Raw genomic sequence first — 15,348 nt, forward strand, 5'->3', positions numbered from 1 at the left:
CAATAGTATGAGTCAAGTATATTCTTCTAGTCTAGGAATCAAACCTTTAGCAGTCGTCTGAGCTGCTATCACACACTGTGTTATATAGCTTTCATATTTAACAACTAATGAAACTATTTTCAAGAATTTGGTATTCCCCCTTCCTTCCCCCCCCCAAATTAATGGTCACAGGCCACTTTTAAACCATTCTTATCCAGTTTTCTCAAATGTTTTGGAAAGTTTCACCAACAGCGTCACTGCTCCGCAGCTTTGCAAAATTATGGTTTGACTGTTGAAAAACTTTCTCAAAAATTGGAAAGATATCACTGCAAAAGTGTGAATTCTCAGACCATGCTCATGCTTATTGTAATAAAAAGATGATGAGATTAAAGAAAGAAATAGAGAATAGATCAGTTATGAAACTAGAAAGACCTGGAGAGAAGTGAAAGAAAAGTGAAAGAAAAGAGAAGAAATATCAACAACATTTTAGATCAAACATCGATTCCTAAAAAATCATTTTTTAAAAAACTTTAGAAAAGCATTTTATTTAATGTTTGTAAACTGCTTTATGAACATCAGTCATGATTAATTTCATCTTTTCTTGATCTAGGGACGTAAACTGGCGAGTCATCATAGTTTGTAGGTCTGTTACAGAGTATCGATAACTTAAAATAAACAATCATTCTTGTAGAAAATTTGTCTGTTTAAATGTTATATGATATCTTGGATTATTTTTTTTTTAAGGTTTATATTGATACATTAATGATTCCAGTAAATAGCTTACCCAGTATTGCATCAAAAGATGCTATGCGAAATTATCAAATCGCTCTGCAAGTGCAGGGATGTATAGCAAGTTTGTACACAGGAAGACAGAGTACTTTATAAGAGACACTTAACTATTCCTGGATACATGCCTAGCCATCACAACATGTACTGTTAGCCTGTCCTGACCTAAAGGGATCACTGCCTGGCACTGATGATAACCAGGTAACCGGCACAGCATGTAGGATTATCACCTGTTTTTATATATTGATGATGGATGCCTAGCCATCACAACATGTACCGTTAGCCTGCCCTGACCTAAAGGGATCACTGCTTGGCACTGATGATAGCCAGGTAACCAGTACGAGTAGGATTATCATCTGTTTTTATATATTAATGATGGATGCCTACCCATCACAACATGTACCGTTAGCCTGCCCTGACCTAAAGGGATCACTGCTTGGCACTGATGATAGCCAGGTAACCAGCACAACGTATAGGATTATCATGTTTGATATATTGATGATAGATGGCGACCCATCACAACATGTACTGTTAGCCTGTCCTGACCTAAAGGGATCACTGCCTGGCACTGATGATAGCCAGGTAACCAGTATGAGTAGGATTATCATCTGTTTTTATATATTGATGATAGATGGCTACCCATCACAACATGTACTGTTAGCCTATGTCCTGACCTAAAGGGATCACTGCTTGGCACTGATGATAGCCAGGTAACCAGTACGAGTAGGATTATCATCTGTTTGATATATTGATGATGGATGCCTACCCATCACAACATGTACTGTTAGCCTATGTCCTGACCTAAAGGGATCACTGCTTGGCACTGATGATAGCCAGGTAACCAGTACGAGTAGGATTATCATCTGTTTGATATATTGATGATGGATGCCTAGTCATCACAATATGTACTGTTAGCCTGTCCTGACCTAAAGGGACCACTGCTTGGCACTGATGATAGCCAGGTAACCAGCACAACGTATAGGATTATCATATGTTATCCTTGTGACAAATGGGGCAATTTTCCAGTATGACAGACCATTTTGGATTTCACGCAGGATAATTTATACAGCATCGCATAGCATGAAGCTATGCAAAGTGGTCATAGTGCTATACAAGGTCAATGATGCATTCATAGCAGTTTTTGTATGCATTAACAATAGTATTTCATATTCAGACAAACCTTCAAAACTGTGACCAAAATTTATTTGAACGCTTAATTACTCCCTGGATGATGAATGAAGTTAAGTTCAAAAGCATAAAATTACTTGGCTCTTGTGATTGGTTTATTTTAGGTTGTTACAATTGCAACCATTTCTTGAAATTCGCTGGGATTTGAATCAACAGAACACCGTACACATTCCAAGAAGACAAACTTAACTAAAACTAGTGTTCATATACAAGAAACCGAAGCCCCCAAAGTCCTCTGACTTTACCTTGCTAGTTTTTAATCAATAAGTCAGGACATAGGACAACTCCTAATGCATTTTGCTTATGCATTTGCTCCTAATGCAACTCCTAATGCATAGGACAACTCCTAATGCAAGGCAGCAGCATATGATCTTAAAAATGAACCGTCTCTCTCACCTCTTCTCTATGTATAATTCCTGTGCCTCGTCGCTTCTCCCGCGGTTTCCGTCGTAGAAATGCGGTGCTTCGTCTTGGTGATTTCTCGTCGTTGTCTTTCTCCTTCTCTTTCTCCCGCTCTTTTTCTTTAATGTCATCTGTAGGACGAACAAATGAAAATGATTTTTACTTGAAAAAAAAGAGTAACTTTATCTCTTGATAACTTATAGAACCATTCAAAGATGCTATATGTTTGTGGCGACTGGCAGATAAGGAGTTAAGCAAATGAAAAAGGTTATAATCTTCTGGAAAGACACAAAATTTCACTTCTTGCTTAGAAATTATCTGTTGACACTGAGCGTGGGTTTCTTTCATTTCTCTCTCTTTTGTGTGTATTCTTCATATACTTTATCAATTCAAATATAAAGCAGGAAGTTCTGCTTCCAGACAAATTTCTGTAATCATAACAGGGGGTTTAACTACCAATCTGCACCATTGTGACAGCATATAAGTTGAAGAACTCCTGTCCTAATTAGTACTCATTACTAACACCATAAGCAGATCTACCTGTTACACCTGTATGTATCTTGGTGATAGCCTTATGGTGCTTGAAGAGGTACTATCATTACTAACAGTAACCAGACATACCCTGTTGTACTAACTTGTATCTCTGTCTACTTATGCTTTAAGAGCTACGTACCTGTTTTACTACCGTTGTATCTCGGTTATAGCCTTATGGTGCTTGAAGAGCTACTATCATTACTAACAGTAACCAGACATACACTGTTGTACTAACTTGTATCTCTGTCTACTTATGCTTTAAGAGCTACGTACCTGTTTTACTACCGTTGTATCTCGGTTATAGCCTTATGGTGCTTGAAGAGCTACTATCATTACTAACAGTAACCAGACATACCCTGTTGTACTGACTTGTATCTCTGTCTACTTATGCTTTAAGAGCTACGTACCTGTTTTACTACCGTTGTATCTAGGTGATAGCCTTATGGTCCTTGAAGAGGTACTATCATTACTAACAGTAACCAGACATACCCTGTTGTACTAACTTGTATCTCTGTCTACTTATGCTTCAAGAGCTACGTACCTGTTTTACTACCGTTGTATCTCGGTGATAGCCTTATGGTGCTTGAAGAGCTACTATCATTACTAACAGTTGCAGTTACTCTAGGCCTGGCGATGAATGTGGCCACGGGCGCTGGTTCTGCCTTCTCCTCTGGTTTACGCAAGCTGTCGGTACTAACTTCAGGCTCCTAGTAGAAAAAAGAGAATCCCATGAGACAAGCTTTCTTTTTTAAAACTTGTGATTTAACCAAATGTCTTATTCCTTTTCTACAAACTATTCCACTAGGGGCTTCAAACTTGCTTGGCTTTACAAAAAGAGAATACCTATATATCTCTCAGATGAATACCTTCAAATGAACACCTTATGGACTTTATTGCAATAGATATTACACATGTCAATAAGTATTGCACCTTCTTGGGAGGACAAATATCACATCGATATTTTATTCCTAAGGAGAGATATGGTTAACACAGGATATATAACAAGTTTTATGTACTTTGATACTACTCAGTGGCTAGTCTAGGATGCCATTCAGGCAACTAGGTTACAAAATGTTCCTTTTTTACAAAGTTTATTGCCAATATTTTCCTGAAAATGGGATCAATTTTTTCATGTGTATCTAGAAATGAATGTAATCTGAATTCAAAGGAATTGCTAACTAATTTAAATATTAACTTCACCTGGGACAAATGATGTTCACATTATCGAGAGAAATCGTAAAATATTCACACTTCAAATGCCACAATGATGCTACTTAACTCTGTTGGCACCAAATTTGTCAAGACATTTTCATAGTTGAAAAAAACAACATAAAATTCATTTCCTTTTCAAAAACGATGATATCAGGTATCATGTTTTGCCAAGGGAAGGCACAAGTTATAAAGCAGATATCGAACAGGAAAATCTTCTGCCATCAGAATATTGGTTTTATCCTCAGGGTTGCTGTTCATATCAGAAGCATTGTATTACAGAAGCAATCCAAACAGGAGTGTGGTTTCTGCGTATATATATATATATATTTTTGTTTGCATTTTAAACATCACAACTGAAGTTAACAATCTTGAAATATTCTGCACCGCTTCCAAAATACAACATTAACACTAAAGACTAGTCCTACCAAACTCTCGTACTAGCGGAGTTCATACCTAGCCCTAAGTCACTTTGCAGTGCCTTTGCTGAAGTCATTATTGTATTATAACTAACTGCTAACACTTTACTTAAGAGAAACTGCAACATTTTTGATGGGAAGGAAAAGACAAATATCACAGATATCAGAGACAAAGTGAAAACAAGTTTCTGTGATTCATGTCCGTGAATTTTGGTGGAAAGTAAAATATGGTCAAGAGAGGCAATCACTTGGCTTAAATAGATAAACAAATTTGAAAAGAGCAAAGGAAGTATTGACTAGTTTAGTATATTCATTTAGTGGGTGTTTTAAGGTCAGGGTTGTCAATAGAAGCTCATTTGGAACCCTATTTATGTGATGATCTCGAACGGACACAGGTTGATTTCAAACTTTCTCTTGTCGATCAGTGTTCAAAGAATTTGGAGGCAGGCACACAATTGTTGCACCCATTCCTGCACTTGGGACTGCCCCTTAATGTCCACGCTGGGAGGACTGGAGGGTACCTTGGCATCTGACCAATTTCCCAAATGCTGACGGAAGCAAAGCTACCACATTCATCATCGCTGCAGTGCAGCCATGGTGAATGCAGTTGCTGCACAACGATTTGAATCAGTCGAAAGAACCTGATTCCTGGTGGGGGTTCCAACCAAGAACCTACAGGTTGTTGGGTTTACTCTCTTATCTGCTACCTTCAACTTGGCTAAATTCAAACCGTTGACCTCAGAAGCACAAGTCACTAGTTTTGAATTCTAGCCAAAAAATTAAATTTTCTTTGCTCTTTTCAATTACTTTAGATTTTTCTTACTATTAGTCAGTTTTCTGTTGTTCCTTCTTTTTTTAAGAGCATATGAAAAAGAGAACCCTACTGCTACTGTGAGATCTTACCTCCTTTTCCGACCTGCCAGGCCTCACTGGTCTTCTCTGTAAGGGATCTTCTTCATTATGTTTATCCTACCGTAAAGGTGAAGTCATTGTAAGAAAGTAAGCAAAATCAAACACGTCAAATAAAAACATCATGCATGATTATTATCATCAAGTCAGTCGTGTTGGGATGTGAATCACATTACACAATCATAGCAACAAAGATGGAAAAAAAGTGAGAAAAAAAACAATCAAATTTTATACTTTTCTAATGGTGGAGAGGAAAGTAGAATGTTGTATCTAAGGCAGCATGTCAACAAGAAGGCTCAGCTAAGATGAATTAAATGTCAAACAATATGGATTATCTATTGCAGACCTGCACATTAGAGTAAGTTGTATACAACTAGGTAGCAGGGGGTTGCAGCCCCCATCCCCCCACCATCCTACTTTTGACATGTTACCTAAAGGTATCCTCATATGCATAAGTAGCATTTATAATGCAGCTTCAGTGGCTGTTGTCTACTGTAATTTTAGAGAATACATGTGTAATATAAAACCATATATTGTCTTGTTATCAGTCAGACCCATGCTATCATCCAGGGATGTAGTGTATTGGCAATCAATCCCATTGACCCTGTTCAGGGGTGTAGTGTACTGGCAATCAATCCCATTGACCCTGTTTAGGGATGTAGTGTATCAGTAATCAATCCCATTGACCCTGTTCAGGGGTGTAGTGTATTGGCAATCAATCCCATTGACCCTGTTCAGGGATGTAGTGCACTGGCAATCAATCCCATTGACCCTGTTCAGGGATGTAGTGTATCGGTAATCAATCCCATTGACCCTGTTCAGGGATGTAGTGTATTGGCAATCAATCCCATTGACCCTGTTCAGGGATGTAGTGCACTGGCAATCAATCCCATTGACCCTGTTCAGGGATGTAGTGTACTGGCAATCAATCCCATTGACCCTGTTCAGGGGTGTAGTGTACTGGCAATCAATCCCATTGACCCTGTTTAGGGATGTAGTGTATCAGTAATCAATCCCATTGACCCTGTTCAGGGGTGTAGTGTATTGGCAATCAATCCCATTGACCCTGTTCAGGGATGTAGTGCACTGGCAATCAATCCCATTGACCCTGTTCAGGGATGTAGTGTATCGGTAATCAATCCCATTGACCCTGTTCAGGGATGTAGTGTATTGGCAATCAATCCCATTGACCCTGTTCAGGGATGTAGTGCACTGGCAATCAATCCCATTGACCCTGTTCAGGGATGTAGTGTACTGGCAATCAATCCCATTGACCCTGTTCAGGGGTGTAGTGTACTGGCAATCAATCCCATTGACCCTGTTTAGGGATGTAGTGTATCAGTAATCAATCTCATTGACCCTGTTCAGGGGTGTAGTGTATTGGCAATCAATCCCATTGACCCTGTTCAGGGATGTAGTGCACTGGCAATCAATCCCATTGACCCTGTTCAGGGATGTAGTGTATCGGTAATCAATCCCATTGACCCTGTTCAGGGATGTAGTGTATTGGCAATCAATCCCATTGACCCTGTTCAGGGATGTAGTGCACTGGCAATCAATCCCATTGACCCTGTTTAGGGATGTAGTGTATCAGTAATCAATCCCATTGACCCTGTTCAGGGGTGTAGTGTACTGGCAATCAATCCCATTGACCCTGTTTAGGGATGTAGTGTATCAGTAATCAATCCCATTGACCCTGTTCAGGGGTGAAGTGTATTGGCAATCAATCCCATTGACCCTGTTCAGGGGTGAAGTGTATTGGCAATCAATCCCATTGACCCTGTTCAGGGATGTAGTGAACTGGCAATCAATCCCATTGACCCTGTTCAGGGATGTAGTGCACTGGCAATCAATCCCATTGACCCTGTTCAGGGATGTAGTGTATTGGCAATCAATCCCATTGACCCTGTTCAGGGATGTAGTGTACTGGCAATCGATCCCATTGACCCTGTTTAGGGATGTAGTGTACTGGCAATCAATCCCATTGACCCTGTTCAGGGATGTAGTGTATTGGCAATCAATCCCATTGACCCTGTTCAAGGATGTAGTGCACTGGCAATCAATCCCATTGACCCTGTTCAGGGATGTAGTGTACTGGCAATCAATCCCATTGGCCTGTTCAGGGATGTAGTGTATTGGCACTTCAATGTTACTAAGAGAAATCATTGGGTATCTGTGGTACTTCATATCAACTACATATCAACGCAACACCGCAGTTTGGTATCCTTCAACTCATTCAGAAAATGTAAAATAAAGTTAGATTTTATGATGACACATCATCACGACAAGATCAATAAAAACCCTCGGAAAATTCAAAAATATGAAAAGAAAACAAGCAATTTCCTGATGAATCTGCAGTGTAAGATCACAAAAAGCACAACACAGCTTTTTTCCTCCAAACATTTTTACCCCAATATGTTTGAAATCCTGAGATCTTTTGAACAAGCTGTGAAAGACAGAGGCGGCCTTTCAGTGATGTATCAAGTTTCAAATTCAAGGAAACCAGGACTGCAAACATAGATTTTTTTTGCTTGTAGTTAATAGTGTACGGAAACCAGGGTAACAGCAAGTTTAATACAAACTCAATAATATTCTTCTGAAAGGCACCTCAACCTATTAAGCTCAAACTGTGTAAACAGTAATCATTGCAAACATGGAGAAGGAAGTGGCAGTTAGCGTTGTGTATTTAAGCCTGGGGAGGGAGAAGAGGGGGCAAGGGGTGTTGGCTGGCTGGCTGGCTTAAAGCTAAGTATTCACCACAAAATACAAGAAAATTGGAAGAATAACTCACCAAGATTAGAGTGGGGGTTATTTCCTTATAAAGTTAGGAATGTGATAGGAAAACTATATACAGGAACAAACAAGGGTAAATGAGGGTTTAACATTCGTCCACGGTTTTACCTCAACCAGAAAGAGATGGGTTCACTCAAATGCATCTCAAAACAGAAATGAGGAGTAGTTTCTGACAAAAATCTGTCAAATATTACAGCAACAATGGCCCATTACCAAAAGAATAGAAGAAAAAAGTCAATATTAGATAGGAATTACAAATTGCATTTTTCAATTTAAAAGTCTTCTTGAAAACTTGTAAAAAAGATCACAGCAAAAGGGTTACAGGAAGGAAAGTGATTTTACCATTTTAAGAGAGAAAGAACAAAGGCATTAAGGAATGTCCTAGTTTGATATCCTTACAATACTTACAGCTAACTTGTTATCCACTTGAACCTGTAAAAATGAAAAGAGAAAAAAAACAGAAAACAATTAATTTTGCCATTTTCAAACTTGGTAGTGGAAAGATATTTGTAGACATAGTTTACACCCTTGAAATTAAATGAGAAATTAATAATATGGTTACTTTCCTCAATGATTATACCTTCTGTAACTTTCTTTTTCAAACCAAAATCTGACACACCAGCGACTGCTTCCGACAAAAACTTAATGTTGCATAATATATCATGCACAGCTTCTCAGTGGCATGTTGTAAATCGGTGCAAAGATAGTTTCAGTACAATGTGTATCGCAGTGGTGTTTGCAAGGTTATTGCTGTGGTGACTTTGACATTGACAATATGGAAAGAGAAAAAAGGGAAACTAAATGATTTTGCCTCCTGGTGTCAACATTTTCTCCCTCCCCCATCATCCTCCCATCTGGACTTATTTACTTTTATTAATATTTCACAAATGTATCAAAGGAATGTTTTCCTCTTGGCACAGATCCATAAATCATAACAGATGTAATCATCTCTATCGTAGAAGTTTCTGGATGATAGTTGGGTCATCGTCTCCTTCTTTACAGGAAACAATTGAAGCTTTAATTTACCTTTTTATCACCTCTGATTGAGCTGACAGCACTTTCGATATCCTCAGCGGTCACACCCTAAAAAAGAAAGAAAAGAAATGTATGAATTTAACTCTGTGAACAACTTCCCACTGTGAAACATGTGACCAGTCTTATTTTCACTTTCCATCGAAATCACTTTCCATCTTGCAAAATAACTTCATAATAACTTGAAATCAAAATGACTTATAAAATAACTTTCCATCTGAATAACAAAGTAACTTTGTCAGGTTACTAATAATTAATATAAGGTTATTCGTAAATATAATATTAGGTTATTAATAAATTTTTTATGCTATGCTCTGCCTTCTAAAATCTAGCAGCGATCTAATTTAGACAAAAGAGAATGAATACTGGGATTGTATAAAACACGGCTCGAGGCAATTACATGCATAGTACTGTTAAGGACTCAAAGTACAATGTAGACAATGTCCCCAAATATTCACCTCTAAATCCCTTCTATGTGAAATCTAATGGACTGTTCACATTTTCCACACATCTGGAGCGCCATGGGCAGTTATTCATTCCAGGAGTGGCGCTATATATATCTACATTATTAGTTTTATTTTCATATAAACTCCACTGGTGCTTCTGTTGTACAGCATAAACTGCCCTTAACCCCCTCCCCTCCACCCCCCGCCCAAATGTTGCTGAGGTAGTGTTTTTTTCTTTCTTCCTTCATAAAGTCTTCCAATATTGATTAACCATATTGCAATAGGTAAAACTTTTGTACCATATTTTGACTCAACCTACAAAATTTGTCAACAGTATGCTAGCGATGTATATGGTTTGTGTAACAATAATTTGCTTATTGTAAATGGTAATCTATGTTCTCATGATTCGGGAGGGGAGTGGGAGGGGAGGGGAGTGGGGGTTGGTCGATATTCTGCCTTCTGACGATGGATAGCTGTCTGACAATATGGAAGACATTGTTATTGATTGTTCTTGTTGCATTTCCCTATTGTGTATTTCTTTTGTGTTACCATCTGAGTATTTTTCATAGATTATTCTTTGAAAACAGGTGAATAAATGAATGATTCTGGACAAATGCCAGGTTTGCTGAATAAAGGCTTAACTTGCTCTTGGCAATTCATGGAACTGCCCTCAGCAGTCAGTGAGTTATTTGTCAGCCCAATCTCTTTATTTCAAAATTTCTGTTCAATCACTCAGGCATATAAAGACAGACACTGATCTAAGACTGACCTGTGTTGACCTCCTACTTGACCTTTCTCTCTTGGCCCTAGCTCTCCTTACTGTTTCTGCTTCCTCCTCTTTGGAAGGTGCCATGAATGATCTGGAGGTGATTATGAAAGTGAATGAAAAGACGTCAGTAAATAAAAGAAGAGCAAAACAAGAAATCAAAATGGAAAAGATGTACAATCAGAATATTAATGAGAGAAAGCTGAAAATGTTTGAACTGCACTTCATATTTTGTCAGTGAAAGAGTAAGACCTAGATGTTACAAATGATGAGATGTTACAGATGTGATATCCTTGTATCTTGGATTCTACTTCCGAGATCACTTTATGTGCGACACTGACATGTTAAGTCTCATTGGACTGAAAACCAACGTATCTTTATTTGGTAACACACATTAATGTCTCGTCTGAATACCCAATTTGAATAGTTTTGAGAGACTGCTTATTTGCATTCCATGCTTATTAACATACAAAATTCTGATATTTTGCTTACATACTGTTATATAATTGTGTGATACTGTGATAATTGTGTGATACTTGCTCATTTGCATACATGCTCATTTGCATACAAAATTATAATATTTTGCATATTAAGTAGCCTACTGTTAAGTACTTGTGTGACACTGCTATAATTGTGTCATTCTGCAATAATTGCATTTAAGCTAAATTAACTTTTAATTGTTGCCTAAAGTAAGCATTTGTCACTCTGGCTAAGACTGTGTTCTCTGTAAACTGTTACTGCTATTATTCAAACATATCTTCCCTGGGATCATGAGCAACCTTTGTTTTAAAATAATGACTTACAGGTTTATTGAACAATCTCTGAAGATTGGCCACCAAATACAGATGGTAGCTTTTAAGTGCCATACGTGTGTATACTTAGGCGTTGTTCTTACTTTGGTTTTTCTACTTCTTTCTTCTCCTCTGCTATCCTGGCTCTGAGAGGGGGTTTGGCGATGGTGACTGTTTTCTTGTCCTCTGGTTTCCCAAGTCTCTCGTTTTGCCACTATTGGAGGAAGTGAGGTACACGTAGAGAATAATAACACCATAAATTTCACTATCAACACAAGAATTAATTCCACACATCTTGTGAATCGGTACTGATACTAGTATTCTAGCTTAGTTAACCCCACCTAACTGATATAATGACATTGTTTCAATCGCAATAAAAAACACTGCCTTCACAGCCCGAAAAAAGAAATATTGAGCTAGTTGAAAAGAACTTCTATTTAGGACAGGTATTTGTAAATTGCACGACTTAAATCAGGTGTGGTAAGTCCAAAGTCTTTCCTGTCCAAGAACACAATTATTAAAAACAGTTTCCTGATCATTTCACAGATGACCCTGACTTTCTGTTAAAGGACACAAAAGCAGTACTAAGTTACCTGTCCACCAATCTTAATGTATAAAGAAATTGTCCACATGTTTCTACAACAAACACATTGGTTATCTTTGGTAAACCGGAAAGGAGAATTTAGGCTATCTGAACAGAAGAAACCGCATGTCACCTCTGCCCTCAATATTTAGCTGTAAGCTCACAATAAATGCATTTCTGTTCACAAACAAGTAAACCGCATGTCACCTCTGCCCTCAATATTTAGCTGTAAGCTCACAATAAATGCATTTCTGTTCACAAACAAGTAAACCGCATGTTACCTCTGCCCTCAATATTTAGCTGTAAGCTTACAATATGCATTTCTGTTCACAAACCAGTGCAGGGTTTCTCATACATTAACTTACTATTTCAGTACTTTATCTCTGTCAAATCGCTGACAAGTATCCCCCCTTTAATAAATATGATATATATGATGGTAAAATGTAACAGATCACACAGAGTGCAGATTCCCCCAAAACTTTACTGGTTTGTTTAGTGATGTTATCTCTAATACAGGTCCTAGCTGCCTTCTGCAAAAACTTCACCATCAACTTTAAAACCAACTTGTAAGATTCCAATGGATGTAAATCACACTATTAAAACAGTTGTAAGCTTTGAGGATGGTAGCTTTGGAAGGAAGAGGTAGTAGGTGTTATGTTGGGGCAACTGTTGTAGGCTAGGTAGATTAAGTGCATAAGTAGAGGAAGAGGTAGTAGGTGTTATGTGGGGGCAACTGTTGTAGGCTAGGTAGATTAAGTGCATAAGTAGAGCAAGAGGTAGTAGGTGTTATGTGGGGGCAACTGTTGTAGGCTAGGTAGATTAAGTGCATAAGTAGAGGAAGAGGTAGTCGGTGTTATGTGGGGGCAACTGTTGTAGGCTAGGTAGATTAAGTGCATAAGTAGAGGAAGAGGTAGTAGGTGTTATGTGGGGGCAACTGTTGTAGGCTAGGTAGATTAAGTGCATAAGTAGAGGAAGAAGTAGTCGGTGTTATGTGGGGGCAACTGTTGTAGGCTAGGTAGATTAAGTGCATAAGTAGAGGAAGAAGTAGTCGGTGTTATGTGGGGGCAACTGTTGTAGGCTAGGTAGATTAAGTGCATAAGTAGAGGAAGAGGTAGTAGGTGTTATGTGGGGGCAACTGTTGTAGGCTAGGTAGATTAAGTGCATAAGTAGAGGAAGAGGTAGTAGGTGTTATGTGGGGCCAACTGTTGTAGGCTAGGTGGATTAAGTGCATAAGTAGAGGAAGAGGTAGTAGGTGTTATGTGGGGGCAACTGTTGTAGGCTAGGTGGATTAAGTGCATAAGTAGAGGAAGAGGTAGTAGGTGTTATGTGGGGGCAACTGTTGTAGGCTAGGTAGATTAAGTGCATAAGTAGAGGAAGAGGTAGTAGGTGTTATGTGGGGGCAACTGTTGAAGGCTAGGTAGATTAAGTGCATAAGTAGAGGAAGAAGTAGTCGGTGTTATGTGGGGGCAACTGTTGTAGGCTAGGTAGATTAAGTGCATAAGTAGAGGAAGAGGTAGTAGGTGTTATGTGGGGGCAACTGTTGAAGGCTAGGTAGATTAAGTGCATAAGTAGAGGAAGAAGTAGTCGGTGTTATGTGGGGGCAACTGTTGTAGGCTAGGTAGATTAAGTGCATAAGTAGAGGAAGAGGTAGTAGGTGTTATGTGGGGGCAACTGTTGAAGGCTAGGTAGATTAAGTGCATAAGTAGAGGAAGAAGTAGTCGGTGTTATGTGGGGGCAACTGTTGTAGGCTAGGTAGATTAAGTGCATAAGTAGAGCAAGAGGTAGTAGGTGTTATGTGGGGGCAACTGTTGTAGGCTAGGTAGATTAAGTGCATAAGTAGAGCAAGAGGTAGTAGGTGTTATGTGGGGGCAACTGTTGTAGGCTAGGTAGATTAAGTGCATAAGTAGAGGAAGAGGTAGTCGGTGTTATGTGGGGGCAACTGTTGTAGGCTAGGTAGATTAAGTGCATAAGTAGAGGAAGAGGTAGTAGGTGTTATGTGGGGGCAACTGTTGTAGGCTAGGTAGATTAAGTGCATAAGTAGAGGAAGAAGTAGTCGGTGTTATGTGGGGGCAACTGTTGTAGGCTAGGTAGATTAAGTGCATAAGTAGAGGAAGAAGTAGTCGGTGTTATGTGGGGGCAACTGTTGTAGGCTAGGTAGATTAAGTGCATAAGTAGAGGAAGAGGTAGTAGGTGTTATGTGGGGGCAACTGTTGTAGGCTAGGTAGATTAAGTGCATAAGTAGAGGAAGAGGTAGTAGGTGTTATGTGGGGCCAACTGTTGTAGGCTAGGTGGATTAAGTGCATAAGTAGAGGAAGAGGTAGTAGGTGTTATGTGGGGGCAACTGTTGTAGGCTAGGTGGATTAAGTGCATAAGTAGAGGAAGAGGTAGTAGGTGTTATGTGGGGGCAACTGTTGTAGGCTAGGTAGATTAAGTGCATAAGTAGAGGAAGAGGTAGTAGGTGTTATGTGGGGGCAACTGTTGAAGGCTAGGTAGATTAAGTGCATAAGTAGAGGAAGAAGTAGTAGGTGTTATGTGGGGGCAACTGTTGTAGGCTAGGTAGATTAAGTGCATAAGTAGAGGAAGAGGTAGTAGGTGTTATGTGGGGGCAACTGTTGAAGGCTAGGTAGATTAAGTGCATAAGTAGAGGAAGAAGTAGTCGGTGTTATGTGGGGGCAACTGTTGTAGGCTAGGTAGATTAAGTGCATAAGTAGAGGAAGAGGTAGTAGGTGTTATGTGGGGGCAACTGTTGAAGGCTAGGTAGATTAAGTGCATAAGTAGAGGAAGAAGTAGTCGGTGTTATGTGGGGGCAACTGTTGTAGGCTAGGTAGATTAAGTGCATAAGTAGAGCAAGAGGTAGTAGGTGTTATGTGGGGGCAACTGTTGTAGGCTAGGTAGATTAAGTGCATAAGTAGAGGAAGAGGTAGTAGGTGTTATGTGGGGGCAACTGTTGTAGGCTAGGTAGATTAAGTGCATAAGTAGAGGAAGAGGTAGTAGGTGTTATGTGGGGGCAACTGTTGTAGGCTAGGTGGATTAAGTGCATAAGTAGAGGAAGAAGTAGTCGGTGTTATGTGGGGGCAACTGTTGTAGGCTAGGTGGATTAAGTGCATAAGTAGAATAGAGAGGAGTCAAGTAGATTTTACCTTATTATCTGTATTAGTCTTTTGTTCGGCTATCTTTGGCGCTGAGGCCGATCGTGGTAGTCTCTCATCCGGTTTCTTTGACTCCGGCAATATCGTGCTGCCGGTTTTCCTTAGTCCGGTCCTCCAAGCTGGCGTTTCCGCTTCTTTGGAATCCTGTTTGGCCGGAGCGAGAGGCTTAGGTGAAAAACTTGGGAGCTGCAAGAAATGAGAAAAAGACAAAATGAGAAAGTAGGAACGACTGATCATCTCAAAATTAGGAATTGAAAAAAAAAAAATCTAACATCTTTGTTTTTCCATTATGGACTAAAACTTTTATCATTTGAAAAATACTTGAACATAAAATTATTATGGGCTTGAGGGCTTGTTGCATG

General features: G+C 39.2%; 1 protein-coding gene across 18 annotated transcripts in view; it reads right to left on the bottom strand.

Annotated features, from left to right (window-relative positions):
• LOC139971165 (protein phosphatase 1 regulatory subunit 12A-like) overlaps positions 1-15,348 on the bottom strand; it is a 142,375-nt gene that overhangs the window by 37,660 nt on the left and 89,367 nt on the right. For 17 of the 18 annotated variants that reach the window (XM_071977415.1, XM_071977406.1, XM_071977424.1 and 14 more), the window contains 8 exons: positions 14,978-15,172; positions 11,359-11,468; positions 10,467-10,557; positions 9,246-9,302; positions 8,628-8,651; positions 5,421-5,486; positions 3,431-3,596; positions 2,350-2,486 (listed from right to left, as the gene is read on the bottom strand). In XM_071977415.1, coding sequence (XP_071833516.1) covers positions 2,350-2,486; positions 3,431-3,596; positions 5,421-5,486; positions 8,628-8,651; positions 9,246-9,302; positions 10,467-10,557; positions 11,359-11,468; positions 14,978-15,172 — 846 coding nt within the window. The remainder of the gene's footprint in view (positions 1-2,349; positions 2,487-3,430; positions 3,597-5,420; positions 5,487-8,627; positions 8,652-9,245; positions 9,303-10,466; positions 10,558-11,358; positions 11,469-14,977; positions 15,173-15,348) is intronic. The other variant, XM_071977537.1, reaches the window with a different exon arrangement.

The sequence above is a fragment of the Apostichopus japonicus genome, chromosome 1 (assembly GCF_037975245.1).
Source record: "Apostichopus japonicus isolate 1M-3 chromosome 1, ASM3797524v1, whole genome shotgun sequence".
NCBI classification, from domain to species: domain Eukaryota; kingdom Metazoa; phylum Echinodermata; class Holothuroidea; order Aspidochirotida; family Stichopodidae; genus Apostichopus; species Apostichopus japonicus.